The following is a 20318-nucleotide window of genomic DNA, read 5'->3' on the forward strand; positions in this document are numbered from 1 at the left end:
CCTCTCGTGTGAACTTAATATATTCATCCACAGAATTGATGTGATCAGTGAAATGTTGGACTTCCTGGGCTTTAATTTTAACCCAGGTGTCGTCAACATATCTGAACCAATGGCTCGGTGGCACCCCTGAAAAGGACATGGAGGCAATTTTGATTTTATTTTCCTGTGCTGTTTCTTTTGTCTGTTTTTGTAACAGTGAGGAAAAACTACGAGGCCAAACTTGAATTTTGCTTGACAGATTGAACATGAGCTGAGTGATGAATCATCTAGAACCTTTTCAATAGACTGGCCTTTGTGGAGGATAAACTTGGTCTAGTTTGGTTTTATTTTCTGTTCAAGTACGTACATGATGTCAAAACTGATTTTTATTTTTATTTTGCTTTTTGTTTATTTATTTTTTGGTTTCCATAATTTTGCGTTTTAATATAAAAAGAAGCACCAGCATAAAAATATCTACCACTCAACCATGATAAAAAAAAACTAAACTTGAAAAAAATAAATAAATAGTATTCATTAGAAATGATGGCAGATTGATGTACTTTCCAGCTCCAGTCAAATAAACTGAATTTAACAATGCTCAAATGACAGTTCAAACATATTGCCTCATCCACTGTAGCAGATTAGAATTGAAATTTTGATGTGCATGTGTGTGTGTGTGTGTGTGTGTGCGCACGCATGTGTGGGTGCGTGTGCGTGTGTGTGTGTGTGTGTGTGTGTGTGTATGTATGTGTGTGTGTGTGTGTGCGTGTGTGTGTGATACTTAGAAATAGGTGATAGGTCAGAAACCTACAGCTACGCCAGTTTGAGTAAAGTTAGCTGATGTAAAAAGAGAGAGAGAGAGAAAAAAAGAAAAAGACTTTCTCTCTCTCTCCTAAAATCAAGCTTGGAAAATTACCACCTGTCACACAATTAAACCAGCAGAACAATTCTGCTACAAATCATAATCAATCAAAAAGTTTTTAGTAGATAAAGTAGCACAGAAGAGACTGGATTCTCTAACCCTCCGGGAGGAAAAACAATCAAATTAGTGCGTGCTTGTTTTTTTTTTCTCCCACAACTAAAAACACAACTAAGGAGTTTGCAGAATTGCAAGCTGCAAGGCGAGCAGGTGCTTTTTGTGGGGGTTTGGGGTTTCCACTTGGCTGCTCTGCCAACTTGTTAGAGATTATTTCTAGGCTGGAATGCAGTCGATTTTGTTTGTGATATGGTTTAGGAAGAAAAACAAAAGAACTTGTATGCAAAACAGTAAAATGTGTGTTAAAAAAGAGCTGTATACACATTTGTGTTACTTTTTCCCCTTAATAAAAAAGTTGCAGTTTACTTACATTAGATAGCTTATTTTAAAGTATTTTGTATATATGTCCTTGTAATATATGACCATTATGGCCACTAACGAACATATTTTTTCAAAATAATGTGTACAATGAGATACTGAATTAGATACAGGAATCCAGTCCAGTATTCAAACTTGAATGTTTAAGTTTATCACGTCACAACGCTGTGGTCCATCCTGACCAAACATTTCTGCCTAAGAGATACGGACAAAATGGTCTTGAATCATGTGTTCTTACAGTGTTTATAAAAAAAATGGGTCACACTCCAGATATAATCACATAGTAACAAGGATGTTAGTTATAAAAACAAAAACAACGCATATATATATATATATATATATATATACATATAAATGAAAATACTATGAGATCTGACTCTCTTGCTAGAAAGTAGGAAATAATAATGTTAAAGACTTTTGGAGAGAAATAAAAAAATAACTGTAAAACCTCACTACCAGCTGCTATTGATGGTGTTAGTGATGTAAAAGAAATCAGTCAGTTATGGCAGAAGAATTACAGTGCACTGTTTAATTGTGCCAAAAGTTGACACTTTTGTCGTGAGAGGCATTCACAGTAATGAGAATGTGAATGTATCCCCACAAGAAATATATGATGCAATTATGACACTGAAAGACAACAAGGCCTGTGGGACGGATAACATTTCCACTGGGCATCTGAAAAATGCAAGCAAGAAACTTTGTCCATTACTTTCTATGTGTTTTACTGGATTTTTTGTACATGGTCTGTTACCTAACTCAATGTTATCTGTCATATTGGTACCCATTATTAAGGACAAAGCAGGTAAGATTAGCTCCTCGGAGAACTACTGACCAATAGCTTTAGCTAGGAGTTTGTCAAAGGTTTTAGAAAGAATCCTTTTAAATAGGCTGGAAGAGTTTGTCTTGACCTCAGATAATCAAATTGGTTTTAAACCTAAACATGGCACAGACATGTGTATTTTTGTACTAAAGGAGATTTTAGACTTGTATAATTTGCACAACACTACAGTATTTATGTGTTTTATTGATGCCACTAAAGCATTTGATCGTGTGAATCATCAAAAATTGTTCTGCAAGTTAGAAAGGAGAGGTGTTTCCAAATATCTAATAAAAATTCTTGTCTACTGGTATGGGCATCAATTAATGTATGTCAAATGGGGTAATACAATGTCTACTTCATTTAATGTTGGTAACGGAGTAAGCCAGGGAAGTATACTATCCCCTTAACCTTTTTAACATCTCCATGGATGAACTATCAAAACGGCTGAATTGTTATAAAACAGGCTGTGTAGTTGGTGACCGTATAATCAATCACATGATGTATGCAGATGATTTGGTAATCTTATGCCCATATAGTGCTGGCCTTCAACAATTATTGAGGGTCTGCTCCCAATATGGTTATGATTTTGATATTGTGACGGCCCTGCTGCACCTCCTGCTTACAGCTGATTAGGCTGGCAGGTGCCTTCTATCAGGTGTGCTTCCTTTTAAGGTCCTGAAGGGGAGGAGTCGAGAAGACCTGAGCCTGTCTTAGGTAGCACCTGGTGTGAAGTGAAAGAAGGGAGCAGTCAGCACGAGCACTGTGTGACAGTGCGAGGTGTCTCTGCAGCGCTGGAGCAACATGCTGCATTGAGGAGGCGAGAGGTCTGAGGTCTACAGAGTGAGGAGAGGTGTTGGGACTGAGCTGAGCTGAGCTGAGCTGAGCTGAGCTGCTGTGTTGGAGTTCTGCTGGAGCTGCTAAGTGGAGCTGCTGAAGTCCTGCCTCCTTCTGTTTCTACTACCGATTGGCTGGATGGCTAATGTTTGACTGGAGCTGTGAAGTGAGAGGACTGGAGCTGACCGACTACGGCTGCATGGGGCATTTGACGTGCTTGGAGCATCGCTGTGGAGCCGAGTGAAGAAAAGACTTGAGAACACAGAGTTGTGGTGATGGTCCGGTCCGAGGCGGAACCAAGCTGGGAGCGCAAAGGTTCTGAAGATCCACTTGGTGAGGCACACGGTTGTGTGTTGGGTGACACCATCAAGACCGGTAAAACAAACAGTCCTCCTAGACAAGACTAAATAGAACAATAAAAAGCCTCGCAGGGCCTAAAACCATTTCCTCTTGTGTCGTGTTCTCATTTATGTTGCGGGCACTGAGCCGGCCGTAACAATATCAAATACAATGCTAAGAAAAGCAATATTATGATTGTTAGAAGTAGGGCAGATAAGCATCTGGAAATCCCTGACTTCTCTCTATCTGGTATTGTCCTCAATATATGCAATGAAGTTAAATATTTGGGACATTACATAAATGATGACCTATCTGATGATCGCGACATCATTAGGTAGTATCGTATGATGTACGCACAAGCTAATATTCTGATCAGAAAGTCTGGTATGTGTTCATCTTCTGTGAAGATAGCTCTTTTTAATGCTTTTTGTACTTCACTATCCACTGCCCACCTGTGGCGACGATACAAAAAAGTAGCCTGCAGAAACTTTATGTAGTACACAATGATGGCATGAGGCTACTACTCAAAGTGCCTAGATGGAGTAGTGCTAGCCACATGTTTGTACATAATGCTGTTCCCACATGTGCAGCTGTGCTCAGGAATCTTATGTACAAATGCATGTGTAGATTATCGGTGTCATGCAATAATATAATTGTAATTTTAGTAAATCCTGTTTTCAGCACAGTGAGATTTTCTTCAAGATTATGGAATCATTGGCATCATCATCTATTTGTGACTCAATACATGTCTTTTTTCTCTCTCTCTTGTTTTGCTTGTTGTTTTTACTATGGACCTTTTTTGTGTCTGGAATAAAGATACTAAATAGAGACTTTTTGATTATCTTACTGTTTAAAGTAAATGATTACAATCAGTCACAAAATATAAGTTAAAAGATTGTATGCAAATTCAGATAATCAATCACAAAATATCTTGTATTTAGCACACGGAAGGTTTGTTATCTTAATTGGTGGGTTTGTTATTTGAAGATATTTTAATACATGCCATAATGACCAATAAAAGTTTGAACCTTAGGGCAGAGTGGTGCACTGCAGCACATTTGCTTGCAAGGCTTCAGTCTAGCTCCTGTGCCTTCCTCAGAAAAGTGCAGGTACACAAACAGCTGAGTGCAGGACAGCCATTCACTCTTTGTTTGAGCAACACCAAACCAATCAATATTTCTGTTTGGTGTCAAGTTTGGACCTTTTAGCTCTACTCACATGACACATAAGGAACATACAGTGAGAGGAGCTCCCACAAAAAGGAAAAAAAAATATTTCTTTAATAAGAAACTAACAAAATATTTGTTTAATATGGAATCTATTTCATTATTAATTCATGAAAGTTCCCTTTTTAATGCTTAGGATTTGTAAGAGGTTTGTATGGTTTGATGAACTTCATTAAATCATTTTAATGTTCATTAAGTCAATCAAAGATGTAAAATCTATTCAATAAGCCACAAAAAGACAGGTTTCAGTCTGACATTGTGAGATAGGATTCACATTCAGCCAACATAAAAAAATACTTTTGTATCAACTTTGTTAAACTCCCCACAGCAGATTGTTGCTAATGATGCATTTTTAGCCAGATTTGTTTTGGAAGCCATGTTTGAAGTAGCCTGTAAAAATCCTAATAAAGTTGTAACTGGCCCCATTATGCTTCAGATATCAAAACCATCACTGTGGGCTTAGTTTTTGTATATTTTTTTTTCCTTTTTTGGTTTGTTTGTTTTATTTTGTTGCTGTTTTTGAAAGAATATGAATTTGTGCCTATTTAGACTAGTTTCAAATTTGTTTTTGTTGTCAGTTTCTGTAACTGTGCTTAAATTAATATCAGTAACAAATTAGAAACTTTTCAGCAGGGAAGCTGTAAAACAAAACTAAAATAAATAAATAAAAATAAATAAACATAAAGTCTAAGTTTTTTGTAACTAAATCAAACATAAAAAGGCTATTCTGAACCATATCAAATGGTGCAGTTTAAAATAGTTTGCTTTAGATATATTGATGCAAATTTCTAAAATGTGGGTTTGCACAACCTGCAAAAGCACAAATGTGGCAAAATCAGACAAGTATACATAAACATGTATAGATGAACTAATAAAAGCAGAGTGAAGCACCATAAAGACAGAGCTGGTCATTTAACATGCACAACTTCTGCAAAACCTTTTGCTGGTGAAGTTACAATTTCAGCCTTGCTTCTGTTTCTATTTATATGCTTCAAACAACAAATCTGATCATAAGTTAAGAATTAAAACATAAAAATGATTGTCTTTTCAATTCCAAACGGCTCTTCCAAAGACAAAGTTGAAGATCAAAACAGTTTTTACTCTCATCTTTGAGGTAAAGTGAACGCTGTAAAGATTATTAGATCGACATAAAAGATTCAGACACCCAAATAATCCCAGACAAACTTTTTTTAATATACATAATATACCCGTATCATATTTAAGCTAATATTTCTTGACATGACTTGAGGTACATACGTACCTGTATATCTTCTGCTACACCAAAAAACACAATGCATTCTTTGCTTCAATTAAGCAGCCAGACAAATTTCAAAGATGATGTTTAACGTCCTTGATCACTTTTCTTTTGAAAGGTTTCCTAGCAGCACTTACAAAGAATCTGTCGAAGGTAGCAACTTGCCCTTGCATTTAATGAGCAAGTAAAAACATCTAGTGTTTGCCTAACCTGAGGTCCTAAATGAAATCTGCCTTGATTATAATATTGGTTACAATGATAATTTGCTATGGAGCAGTTTAAAAAAAAACATGGCCAAGGTTATTCTCTAATGAGAACTTTAATAAGCTCTGATCTCATTCATGAGGTTAACAGTAAATTATGCAGAGAGCTTCAAACTATGTGTTTTTTAACTGGTTAGTGCAGTCACACTGTCATACGAGAGTACACCCATCTCCCGAATTAACATGACAGTTAAAATTTTTAGTACGAGATCTATGAAAGCAAAGTGAGGATGTTTTATAACAGGAATAACATGAAATGCAAGGGCTGTTGTGTCAGTGCTAATGCGTCTAAAAAGGCTTGCTTCAAATGTCACAGGGGGCGAATGTGTTGACAGAGATGGATTAGGTCTGCTGTCCGAAACAAACACGCATGCAGCCACGTACCTCGCGTGCCGTTGAAGAAGAGAGTCTGTCGGCGGGGATTCTGGATGACCACGATGGAGCCGTCGTAGTCCTGCAGGCGGCAGGAGATGTGGGCCGTGCCTCCCTCCAGGACTTCCACATTCTCTGCTTGCACCGCTTGACAGTGAGCTGAGGGAGAGAAAGATGGATGTTCAAATAGTATTATAAAGACTGCATGATGAAGAGGGGAAAAATAAAACAGTAGATAGTGAACAGATGAACAGGAGAAAGAAAAGATCAATTCACAGCTCTCTTGAGATACAATCTTTCAAAATAAGGTACTTAACACATTCCTTATTTAATTCCTATTTATCACACGGACAAAGAGGCGCAATTTGGATGTGGGGAAAAATAGAGGAGGAAACAGAGGGATAAAGAGATTAAAAGGCAGATAAATGACATTTAAGGACTCCCCAAGTAAAAACATATCCTTGAGCGACACTTTGGTGTATAATAGCAAGAAAATAAATCTTTGATATTTAATTTCCTGTCTAAAATACTAACAACCATACTGTTAATGTTGTAGCACTCGAGACTGGTCTTGAGACCACTTATGATGGTCTCAGTCTCATCTCGGACTTGACTCTTTGTACTCAGCATGGATTTCATTTCAAGCCCAGTCAAGACCACAACTGTGAAAAATACCACATTTTCAGAATATTTTCCAGTTTATTTGCTAATATTTTTGCTTTCGCTGTATGCAAAATGAACTGATTCAAATCCAAGCTTGACTCACTGATAATTATGTATTTTTGTTACAGCTGTCACCCATCCCCACCCCCATTTCACTCGCATGTGGCACTCTTAGAAAGTGAACCGTGGTTGTCTGGGAGCGGGAGAAGAAAATTTTCAGTAATACAATTCGGCTAGATAAATCATAAAGATATATTTGTAAAACAACTCCCAGAAAGCATACGACGACGTAAATTCTGCAGCGCTGCCCTTTCAGAGATGGTGTGGACTATGTCAAACTTTTATCATCAAAGGTAAGCTATATGTAAGTAAGATAGCTAGCAAGAAATTAGCAACATTAGCAATCTGCCTCTATATCAGAATAATTTACCCTGCCCTTTAGGGTGGGGCATAATCGTATCATGTGCAATTAATCGTCAGAAAAATATTAATCTATTATTTTTTGGCACTTGACGATTAATACGATTAATGCCACCAGGCGGACTGACCGCTCGGTGCTCCTCTCTGCTTCAAATATGATGAATATTTAAAAAAAAGGTTCTGTAATTTATTTATTCATCAACACAATTTAAAATTTGATGTATAGCCTGAAGTCTGTAATTTTGACACAATTTGGAACAAATGTTTATGAAGAGCAAATCTTTCCCACTAAATTGGTCATGTGACTAGGACATAAAGGTGTCCAGGGACTCCAGGGGATTAATCATCAAATTAATCGTTATCGGCTAAACACCACAATTAATCGTGATTATTTTTTTGCCAATATTGCCCAACCCTACTGCCCTTACACAAAGACACTTCGTCAATATTAGCCAAACATATTAAGTTGGCAACCTGTAGCCTATACATTATGCATACATGTCAACTCCTTCAGACATTAACTTACATAATGAGCCTTAAAAATTCATAATTTTCACCCAAAAAAAAAAAAACAGCTTGGAAGAGGGTTATTTGATATTACTTATTATTTTTTATGTCCTACAGGCTCTGATGTGTTAAATAAATTTGAAACTGTGTTTAAAAAAATCATTAAAACCTGAAAAAATCCTGAGATTGCGCTATACGGCCGTATACCTGCAAAATGAGGGAAAATTGGTGTAAATTATGGACAATCCATTCAACAGGATCATGTTTTAGGGCACTAGTTTCTGTTTTTTCCATGATTATGGTCACGCTCTCCCTTAGTCTTAGTCTTGACTTGGTCTCAGCCCCTAAAAGTCTTGGTCTTTCCTCGGCCTTGATACACTCTGGTCTTGATCTTGACTTGGCTTCAGGTTAGGTGTTCTTGACTAAAGTACTACATAGCACATTAAAGAATCACAAAGACAAGTGTTAGGATAAAGACAAACTCCTAGAGACACACATTAAACACTTCTACATATCGACCAACACATTGGCACCTCGAACAGATCACTCAGAAGCGACCCTGAAACTACGAAGAGATGTAAGTACAGAAGTCATTTTGTAGGAGTCTGTCAAGTGGAGAGCTCTGAGACTGAAGCCTTGACTGCACATCACACATTCATAATGCGATTCATCATCCAGGTGGAAGCTAAACCAATTGATTACATTCCATTATTCAAATTTAATGGTTCTTACTAGAGTGGTGGGATAATGCACCAGCCTAGGCACTTGCAAATGAGTACTCAAACACGCAGAGACCTTTATGAACACATGCTCCTTTTAACTGTTTGACTGCAGACGAGGACTGAGACAGAATCCCACATTCATGCAGTGACATTTACACTAAGACATTTTTGCACATAATTTACCAAACAAAATGATTCCTAAGCCCTGCAGTTTTAGACAAAGGGGGCTCTGAAATAGCAGGGGGGCGTCTTTGATGTTTTGAAATCTCAAAAAGTCAGTAATGAAGAGGTTGAATATCCTTTGATTATAGCTCCTTCTGTGTTTGTCGGTCAACCTGCTGACATGACATAGCTGATTGTTTCCCTCCTGCTGAGCCGAACGGACACCGAGGGCCATTGTTTGAATATAAATTATTTGAAGAGCAATTAGTCAGATGGTTTCAGTCAGGGGTGGAATGTGATTGTCTTCAGCAGAGGATCAACTTACTGGCTTTCACAAACTAGTATTTACCAATTTGCATCCCCATTTGCATTCCTCCTGGACACGGCAAAGTGTTGGCCGCGGGGAAGATTTAGAGGAAGAACAACATCAGTATTGAAGTGCAGTGATGAAGCGTGCAATAAGAAAAGCCGATAAAGGCGATGGGACTATACATACTGTATCACCGCTGAGGGTAGCAGTGTTCCTGAGCTCTGTTAAACACTTTGAGGAAGCAGGAAATGTTGTGAGACAAACAGATGGTGGCTGCCATGGCAGGAGTTGCTGACTTGACTGCTTCAGGCCAAAATAAATGTCTAAATCTGCAACGGAACATGCTCAAAGTTTGTGTGTATGTGTGTGTGTGCATGTACAATAGGTAGGCATGTGCCATGGGTGCGCAAACACACAGGTTGGCATATTGCAATTAAGCTACTTTGACATCATCTGATCTCCTCAGCTTCACCCAAATCCAATTCCCTTCTTGATTTTAATCTCTTTTAATTAAATACTTAAAGCTTACATATTCATCACGTTGGGGGAAACGCTGAGACATGGTGGATACCGAAGAGAAGACGGGGAAGAAAAACCCAAGAGGGAATAAAGACAAAGGAGACTCTAACACTCTGTAGAACTGAGGAAAAAAAAACATGACAATTACCACTAATTGAAGTCATTATTGCTCCCATTCTCCGCATCAATATTGTGATTCATATCAAGGGCCATCGGGCCTGCCACCGCCATCCCAATTATTCCTCTAATGGATGTTATTACTCAACACCATAGCAACTGGGCAGGGCTTTGCATCTATTGTGTTAAACAATGCTAATTGCAATAGTGCTGCTGTGCATCCTGACAAAGTCAGTGAAGTGTCTGCATGTGATTAGTGACCAGTCAGGAACAACTACAAAAAAAATAAAATAAAATAAAAAAACACAACATCAAAGAACGACTTTAAAACAGTGACCAAAAGTTTGTGTCTGGGATGATGCCAGAAAAAACTAATTAGCTGTCCATTTGTACTGCAGTCCCAGTCCTCCTGACAGCTGTCACCTCTTCAAAGGAAATTAGCTGCAGTGGCATAGCAGTACAGAAGGAAAGCGGCAGAGGAAAGTAAAATATTTAAAAGCATTAACAACTGTTTGAATCGTGACGACTGATATCCGCTGTTGCCTGCTGAGAGATGCCACCCAGGAACACCTGCTGGCTGCTGTTGGATGATCAATGTGGGTGAAAGGAACAGGGAGACGGAGAGACGGTGCAGGCGGGGTAAGGGCTTTAACCAGGAAATGCTAGCAGGGAGTTAGGAAGCGAAGGCTGGGGTATAATAAAGCAGCTGGTGGGGGCTGGACAAAATATATGAGAGATGACGCATATTCCTCCACTTCTGCTCATATCGCAGCTGGGTACAGCACTTTAGTTTGACTGTAGGTTTTATAGGCTGCCATTCACATCAAGGCCATGAGCGTGAGCCTCTGATCTCCTGCATAGTACTAACCCAGAGAGAGAATGCAAGGGAGGGCAGGCGAATCAACCTCTGTGACAGAGGTATTAATCTCACCCCCATTAAAATCTGTGCCCATAATAAAATACTCCACGAGCGTAGACTCATATTAAGAGAGAATGCCTTGAGCAATCGAAATCCCAGTAGGGCACTGACGAATATGATCAACTAATAAATAAAATCAGAGAGGTCAAACAAAACAATCTATTCTCTCTCCAACCAAGCGAGGGCAGTATTTCATAGCAGTGACTTGGTTCACCTCATTGTTTGAGATGCCTCCAACCCTGCTGTCAAAGAAGCCTTTCTTTTATTAAGGAGGACATATCATTCAAAATCTACCTTTTTAGCCTTTAAATGCTTTTTTGTGTACATGGAGTCTCTAGGAGTGCAGAAAAATTGAATTCAGTCTCTCCCTGTGCTGCATTGATATCTTTATATTGTTTCTGGGTCATATTTTACAACCCGTTTAGTTTTCTCTATTTTCGACGATGTTTTCTGAACTACTACGTCAAATTATTTGCGATGAAACTGCCAAATAACTTTGATTTACCAACTACTATTTGGTCATCTTCATTCTCCTCTGGCTCTGGGTCAGACTCTGGCTCCAACATGTAAGGCTGGATGGTCAAGTTTTCTGATGCTGACATCATTTTTAATTAATTTGTAAATAAAACATTTCTGTGCCGCTATATAGTCCTAAATCAAGCTAATGAATCGCTTTGGAAGCCAGAGGGGTGCGGGGTGTGAAGCACCTCGTTTGGATTTAAAAGGACAGCCTCAAAATGAGTTACCTTGAGACACATCTTAGAAATGGGTGGTGGAGTATTTAGACCAAAGCATTGCGGTTCAACTTTATATAGAGCACAACTGAGTGATTTAAATGTGAAAAAGAAGGATTTAAAAGCATATGCCTACATTTTCAGCAGATGCATGGGACAAAATCATTTTTGAATATATACAGATATAAATAAGCACAGATTCATAAAGTATGGCTGTTATATTATAATGATACTACAACGTGGCTAACTTATAAGAAAGGAGGAGGATAGGGAGAGAGAAAAACAGAGGGTGGTGGGGGAGTTTTATTGAGTTAAAGAGGGGGACATGGAAGGCAGCCAGGTGGACTGCTGGCTCACCCCTGCTCACGGTAATTTCTAGAAACTACCTCACTGGTGCAGGGTTAGCAGGCTAAATTACCACCATGCTGTGCTCCTACTGTTCTCTGCCCATGTCCTTAAGAGTGGAGGGAGGTGAAGACTGAACAAAAAACGACAAGGTGCAAGGAAATGAACTGTCTCCATTTGCCCCAAACAAGCCCCCTTGTATCCTTGAATCAGTGGAGTCACTGTCACCCCATTCATTATCTGTCATTATCTTTCAGTTGGACGTCGGCCAGGAGCTTGTGTTTTCTTTGCATGCTGGCCCTGGACTTACAAGAAAATCAATGCAGAAGACTACAACGCCTAACCCCCTTATGTTGTTGCTGCCTTAATTAAAACAATAACAGCAGCTCACAGTTTCCACTCATATGGGGTCGTCCGTTGGCAACTTCTCCATCTCTTCCCATCTGGATGTACGTTTTTTTTCTGCCGTCCCCAGAGTCTGTCAGGCGAGCCTGTTTCCACAGTATCTATGCAAATGAAGTTTGCAATGTTTGTGTGTGTGAGAGTGTGTTTGTGTGTGTGTGCAGACCAACACTTGCTCTAGGTTAATCACAGAGTTTTGCGGTGTACTGACTCTATGAAAAAGCTGACTTTGAGCTTCTTCTTTTCCATAACTCTCTCTGTAGACCTACAGCTCTCTCCCAATCCCTCTCCCCCCCTTTTTCTCTTCTCAGTCTAAAATTATCACTTCATCTTTCTCAGGGAACCACACTCTGTCAATCAAAAAATAAATAAAAATAAAAAAACAGAAAAATTGCAAAGAAACATAAATCTCCTATAAATAAAACAAAATCCTTGACAAATTTTGCTCACATTTCTCCCAATTATTTCAACTTGCTCTACTACACTCAGCCCGTCTTTTTTATATATTTTAGTATACTTTCCCCATTTACTCTCACAATGCTCTTCTGCTGCTGCCTTTGTGTTCTAATCTCATCCTCACATCTTCCTTTTTCTCTTTTTTATTTTAACTCACACTCTCTCCTTCTGTCTCCTCCCCACCTTCTGCCTGATCCAATTCCTGATTTCTCCTGCCTTCATCGTTTCTTCTCCCTTCTTCTTGTCACCTTCCTTCTCATCTCCCTTATCTTTTATTGCATCATTCATCATGCATCTTCTTCATTAGAGCTGTCCTAAAGGTCTTCTCCCCTATCTTTCTCTCCAAGGCCTTTGGAGGATTGTTCCGAGCCTTTCCTCTCCCCTGTTAGATGCTGTCTCCTCACTCCCGTCCTTCGTTCTTTTACCTTCCTTGACGTATAGGTTTTCCTGCTCCTGCAATCGTTTCCTTTCAGACTGCAATACGCTTTCATTCCGCTTGCAATCTCTCTCATTCTTCCTGTTTTTGTGACTCAGTGGGAATCTTTTCCTGTCTCTCCACTTGGTTCTGTCTGCACACTCTCCTCCTCTAAAGTGATTTGTTCTGCAGCTCAAGTCTGCAGGATAATCGCACTGTTTTTATAGCATGGCGGGAGAGCGGAAGAGAGGGGGTAAGGATATGGGGGTAAGCAAAGGACTGAATGGGACGAGAGGACAAAAACAGTAAGTGGTGTAAGAAACTGAATTTTGCAGCTTTTCCTTTCCCCTTTCATCTTCCTCTCTACTTTTGCTTCTTTTAATTGCCTGTCATATAGTTCCTTTTTTCCTGTCTGCCATCTCTTCAAACGAAAATTCAGACTTTTCAATTATGAAATGTTGGGATAGCATTGCACATTGGTAAAACGGACATAAAATTGTGTGATTTGACCTTTTTTTTTAATAATTTCATATTTCAATTTTGTTCTTAATATTCAAACTTTTCTTCCCCGGTCTTGTCAACGCTACACTCTTTGATGACATCTACTGCCTTCTCATCACATGTCCTCTTTATGTCTAGCACCTCCACCCCTCCTTCTCACACATCTCTGAGTTTGACCTTCATATCTTCATGTCTCTTCTGCCCTTTGGTGTATCACAATCACCTCGTCCCACTCTTATCCCATCCCCGCTTTCATCCCCTGCTGTAGCTGCCTGAGTGCTCTCCTCTCTTCCTTTGTCCACCCATCCCATTACTCTCTCTCCTCCCATCTCTTGTTTTCCCCTTCGCCTTGTCCTTCTTTACTTACTCCTCCGTGTCCCCCAAATTTCTCACAGCAGAAGCTGGCTCTGTCTACTGTGCAGTATTTTATGGCCCGGGTTTGTCACAGCCCCAACAACCTTGCGACAAAAGCCCCCCCCCCCAACAGCAGCTTAAAGGAAATTGACAGGGCTATTACACAATGGCGACTAACACGGGAGATTCACCACAGCTAAAAGCACCGGTCTTAACACCATTTTAAAATCCAGCACATGGCGGCCTTCCCAACATGTTGATGATGGATGTTTCTGTGTATCTGAGGGAAAAAAGCCATGTGTGTCAAAACCAAGAGCGTATTTAAATGTGTATGAAATGAAATGTGAATGAGAAAGTATGCAGACGTGCATGATATTCAAGGTTAGACAAAGCTGCCCTGCTGGCATTAATTGCATAACGACGCTGACTGCCAAGACACAAACTCCTTTATTTCCTCCCATTCTCCTCCATTGTCACCCACGTTCAGCATCCCACTTCAACATCAACACACAACCCCCGCCCCAAACCTCAAAATATGCTTTATTAAAAAAGATTCAACAAAAAAACAACAGTGAACTGAAATTTTGGCAAAAAGGAAAAGAAGCAGAGCAAAGCAACTTGACTGCCAACTTAGCTCTGGATTAAATGTAAAATAACAGCAATATACACCAATAGAAATTTTCCATTTGGAACTTTTCATTGCTTTCTGTTAAATCAGTTTATGCCTCTTGGTTTCATATCTGGACCCCATGAAACTCCCCCTGAAGCACTGTGTCTTGTTTTATCTTTGTACCAATCCCCTCCATCTCTGTCTTTCCTCCATACACACAGAATGCACTGTTCTCCATCTCTGTCTTGGTTTTCTCTTTTTATTTTTTCTGTCCCAGCTGCTCTCTCTCACACACAGTAGTATGTGGCCAAACCCTTCATTCCTAATGTCAATCGGTCTCCCTCCTAATACAAATTGGTCTCCTGCACTTTGCTTTTCCACTTTATTCTCTATCTCTTTAACAATGTGCTCCATTTGGTTTGCAGTATACCTCTCCCACTCTGGAGTCAAACTTGCTTTTATTAGACTTTTCTTTTTAGAACAGCTAAAAGAACAGAGGACTTCTACGATTTTCATCTATCTATTCAATCTCTGTTTTCATTTGTTTCATTTCTTCTTGGACTTCTGACCCAGTGCTTCAGTTTCTTCGTCCTTCTAGTCTACTTTCTTTTTGTAGGTTTACGTTGTTTTACAATCTGAGTCTTAATTGCCATTTCTGGCTTAATTAAAAGCATTTTAAACAATACAGACTATCTCTTCTTTTCATGGTTCCATCAAGAGCAAACCCCTCTTGATCATGTACTTGGCACTGCCCTCGATCTAATTTGGTATCATGCTACACATAATGACTACAATTGTATTTTCTTTGAGATAAAAGAAACAGTACATTAGAGCATTTAGGGATCTATCTGTTGATGGTTCATTTTAAAAGAACAAAGGGCCAGTGCTTACAATAAATCGGCACATTCAGACAATATGAAATATGCTCGTGCACTTGCTCCTTCAGATTTATCTGAGACCCGAGATGACCTCTAAAACCAGTGCAGAGCCTATCATTTATTATGCATGCGTGTGAGTGACTGCATGCGTGCACAACTTACGGGTGATGCAGAGCAGAACCAGGACCAGGACCAGGCCGTGCAGGACCAGGGAGAAAGAGGCAGGGAGGAGGCGGCAGAGGACAGAGCTTCGAACGGTCCTCATTGTGCGGTGGAAAGTTGAGTGTGTATGTGTGGGCTTGTATGTGTAAGCGGCTGTGCACATTTGATCAATGGCTCTTCTGTAACCCTGCCTGAACTGCTACAGACAAACTAGTTGGTACATACGCACGCACACACACTGATTTGTTCTCAACTGCAATGCTGCAGATACGTGCAGACTGCTCAGTTGTACTTTTTTTTTTGCAGTCAGACACAAGTTGTTTGGTTACAACTCTTAATGGAACCCTTACACTGCAACACAAAAAAAGCCAATAAAACTGCTTTTTCTCCAAAGTTTCACTTGTAGACAGGGACTCAGTACACAAAAGTAAGATCAGAGCTCTTGGTGATAACAGACCTAGTAATTTARACAGTATATCACAAGACACCCAGAGATGAGCTTCAAGTAGCAGTTCCTTTTGTTTACTGCTGTGGCTTGTGTTGTTTGTTTCTTTACAAAAAAGACCAACAAGTCTTGCTGTAAATCTATAAAATGGTGCACCTACGATGTTAGAAAGCAATACAGAAACTCAGTCTCATTTAATCAGCACAAAACAGGTTATCTTGTTTTAACCGCAGTGATCTAGAACTTTGAAGACCAAATCTGAAGTGCCTAAAGTACACATGCAACACTTAGGTCCTTATAAACAAACCATCCATCCAATTACCAAATGAGACAACTTAATTATGTCTTCACCAACCGTGCACTACAGTGTCAAACTTACAGTGTCAAATTTGACCAGGAGCCCCCAAAAAATCAACCAYGACAGCACACGGGAGATTTATCCACACCACTACATGGAGCAACAAAAACAAAAATAACACTGTATTTCTGTCAGATTTTGCCAGAGAGACAATCTCTTACAAAGCAATTCAAATTTATCCGTGCAGGTGTCAACTGTTGGCTTAGTTTCAAAATAAAGCTAAATGGATTGCTACGGCCTCAAGAACAGATTCATTCTCCAACATATTGTCTAACGATAAATCAAACAAGGATTTCAGCACTTCCCACACAACAAATCAGCAATCAGAAGTCAATGTTCCCTTAAGCTATAACTAAACTAACCAGRCCTCTGGAGAGACTGAGACACTATCTTGCTGCAACTCATCTGGAGATAGCTAAGGTTAAATAAAATCCATCAAGTTGAGTGCTGCTCTGTAAAGATACAGAGTGAAAGTGCTTGCCCCGTGTAGAATAGCCAACTTGCAAAGGGCAGAGCAAACTGCAGTCAGACACTTTAGTTTCAGATATTACATATCTCGGTCTGCTATTTTCCCCCTGGAGGTAGAAACGATTATTCGCTTGAATGCTGGAATCTTGTCGATACAGTATCATGTACAAACTGCAGCATGAATTGGGAGTGATTTTTCATGGTAATTTAGGCTCCTCAGAATAATCACAGGTTATCAGACGGTCTGATCATGCAGCATCGACCTAACACTTCCTATCTAACATGCTCTACTGGCTGCAGTCRGAGCCTAGGTGCACTCCAGATTTACACTTACTCAGACGCACTGATCTGAAACCTGCTGTGTTTAAGGTCCAGACAGAGCTCCGTTGATTGTCAAGACCCGATGTGCTGCTGGTCCTGTCTGTGAAGGTGTATTAAGCGTGTGGATGTGAGTGTGTTTGGAGCGGAGAAACAAAGCTTGACGAGCTGCGCCCCACACCTCACTGAGCACTATCTGGTGGAATAAAGTGCAGGTGTCATTTTTGCATTACTGCACACACGCCTGCTCTCTTTCAGCGTCCCCCTTGCAAACACAATGAGCTCTTACGGCGATGGCCCTGACACTCCTGGCAAAGCTGAAAGTGGATCATCACAAGTCTTCTCCGCAGTGCTTACTTCATCGTTCARCTGGCTGACGCAGAGAAAATTACTTTCTGTTGGTGTACACCAGCAGCTGTGGTGTGGCTGGTCTGAGGCCTGTTAGCAGACAGATGGAAACTAAACGCATTCACTTGTTCAAACTGATCCCCTCAATTTGTGTTTAGATTATCTGTCCTAGCCCCACTCGCTTAGTCCTATTGCTTCAATCCTCCAGTCCGTAGCAGCTTGTTAGTTCCCAAAAGCACGTCCTTGTTTTATTTCTCTTCATTCCTTTTAATCTACAAAACCTGTTAAAATCCCAAYGCCGCCGATCAACATCCATCTGTCCGTTTTCTGTCTTCAACTTGTTTATATAGGCCTCGCCTCCCTCCCCTTGCTCAGAAAATGTGTGGGATCTGCGTCTGCACATTTTAAAATTCGAGCCTGTGAAGGTTAGAGATGCGTTTCTGTGGACAGAGTCAGTGACAATGGGTGGCTTTCAGGTCGAAAAACAGTGGCCGTGTGTGTGTGTGTGTGTGTGTGTGTTTGCGTGTGTGTGTGTGTGTTTATGCATGTGAATGTGTTTAACTGTCCAGTGTTGGCTGAAGCCGAGTGTACATTTGACTGAATGTTTGCCTCTTTCACTGTTTAAAACCCTTTCATTAATCCACACAGACACACAGAGAATCTTCTTAGTGAGTCTTTATGTTGAACTGAGACATTTATGTAAGAGAATCAGATAATCTTCACATGTTCATGTTTCATACTTCAACATGGATGACCGAGATCTGAAATTCATTTGCCTTTTTTTAAAACCAGGGGTGTCAACAACTCCTTTTCATCGAGGGTCATGTCAGCATTATGGTGGCCCYAYGTTTTGTGTTTAACTTTGACTAAAMAGAAAATATCATGTTCGTCTCAYTGCTACAACTGAACACTGCTRATAMTCAATAACTGAGCTCGACATRGTTTTTTCTTCATAGAAACAGCGTTTWAACATATMYTCTTATAAACACTGAAAWGTACTATKTGYACAACTGACTAAATGTGAAAGAAATACTATTAAAAGTAAATGTAAGAGAGTGTTRCTCACTGTCAAGTTGTTGCAAGTAGATGCTATCTTTTAAGTAGCTTATTTTGAAACAATAATACAGGGCTTTTTAACAAATTTACAGAGGGCCACAGTTACTTAAAACCAACAGCTTAGGGGCAGGACAGGTATTATCTTTCACCTTTTTTTGTTTCATTAAGTTTAAGGTTTCCAATGATATATTTTTTTATATTTTCATATTAAATTAAGTAACAGAAAAAGATTTTGAGTTTTACATGAGTTTTAAATCAATAAAACAGCTTAATAAAGCCTTTAGCACATTTTGTATAACTACATCTAGCCTGATGTAATTCCATTTTTCAGGCAGATTTGCAGATACAGTATACCTCTATTGATAATAAAAGTGGCAAAACAAAGCCAGTAGTGGAAGCAAACTACACAAGGCTCTGCGTGTATGACTTTCATTATCTTGTAAAATGTGAATGGTGACACAGCTTTGCTTTTATACTAGCACCTCTGCGTGTTCTTAATCAACTGATCATAAACTATCTGTTCTAATTGGCTGCAAGATGCATTTACAAACAGCTTTATGTGTCCAAACTGAAACAGGGCGTTCCTTGTTATTAAGTCAAATAAAGTCAAATTCATTTGTAAAGTGCTTTTAACAAAATGGGATCATCACAAAGTGTTTTATAAAGCAACAAATGACATAATTACAGACAAAAAGAAAACACATTGCAAATCATTGCACCACTGGCAAGCATGGGTGTATTTGTATATCTGAAATGTCCCTGTGTGAGCAGTCTCCTGTTGGGCGTATTTGTTTTTGTCGCAGTGTGTGCGGAAGGAAAGGCAGCAAAGGTAAATTGTATCCCCTATCCCCCCTTCCTCTTTTTACTTTCTCCCTCTCTTTCTCGACCAAATCAAATTTTTAATGGGCTTCATTGGTGCCACCGTGGAATAAGTGTTGCCAAAGCACTTAAGGGGCTTAAGTCAGCAGCATGCTGAAAATATTAAGCACTCAAACAGCCTTACAAGGATCCCTGCCTGTTTAAGTATGCTGAGGAGGTCGTGCCAGCATTTAATACCAATGGTATTAAAGCCTTCCAACAAGACAGAGGAGCAGAAATATAGAGACATACAATGTGTTCCACAACTGGGAGTAGATGAAGAGATGAAGGCTGGTTGGTAGAATGGAAAGAGGCTGTGAAGGCATGAGGGCACAAGGGATGGTTAAAGGAATGCAACAGTGTAGAAGAAAAGACTGAAGCCTAATGACAAGGAGGGAACAAGGAAAAGAGCAGCGAGATATTTGAGGAGAGGCAAGAGGAAAGGAAGAAATAAAAGAAGAAGAAACAAGCAATGTAGTGGAGGAGAGATACGAGGGAATTGGGCCAAGGTGTGGGAGGTAAGGGTTGATGGGATAGCTGTGAACCAGCAGCAGAGGGCTAATGCAGAGATTCTATCGGGAGGCTTATCCAAGATTAAATTTCTCTTTGTCCTTAAGGCGCTTCTTGGGTTAGCGGAAGTGTCGAATTTATTTCTTATGTCTCCCTTGAGGTTGTTGCGGGCAAGTGGGTATGAGCATGTGTTCACGTGTGTGGGTGTGTACGAATGTGGTTGTGTTTGTGCGATGGGAAGGGGACTAGTATATATACATCTGCCAGCATAGATGAGAATCCTGGGGGTTTATTAGCTGGCAAAATGCAAATGAGGGCA

The 20318-nt window shown here is 39.8% G+C and overlaps 1 protein-coding gene across 3 annotated transcripts in view; it reads right to left on the reverse strand.

The window, feature by feature from the left end:
• cadm4 (cell adhesion molecule 4) overlaps window positions 1–20318 on the reverse strand; it is a 236297-nt gene that overhangs the window by 56424 nt on the left and 159555 nt on the right. The window contains exons 1-2 of one of the 3 annotated variants that reach the window (XM_014017295.1): window positions 15639–16157; window positions 6455–6601 (exon numbers count right to left, since the gene is read on the reverse strand). In XM_014017295.1, the coding sequence (XP_013872749.1) occupies window positions 6455–6601; window positions 15639–15801 (310 nt within the window). In that variant the 5' untranslated portion in view covers window positions 15802–16157. Of the gene's footprint in view, window positions 1–6454; window positions 6602–15638; window positions 16158–20318 lie in introns of those variants that run through there. The other 2 variants (XM_014017297.1, XM_014017296.1) reach the window with 2 other exon arrangements.

The sequence above is a fragment of the Austrofundulus limnaeus genome, unplaced genomic scaffold (genome assembly GCF_001266775.1).
Source record: "Austrofundulus limnaeus strain Quisiro unplaced genomic scaffold, Austrofundulus_limnaeus-1.0 Scaffold165, whole genome shotgun sequence".
NCBI lineage: Eukaryota > Metazoa > Chordata > Actinopteri > Cyprinodontiformes > Rivulidae > Austrofundulus > Austrofundulus limnaeus.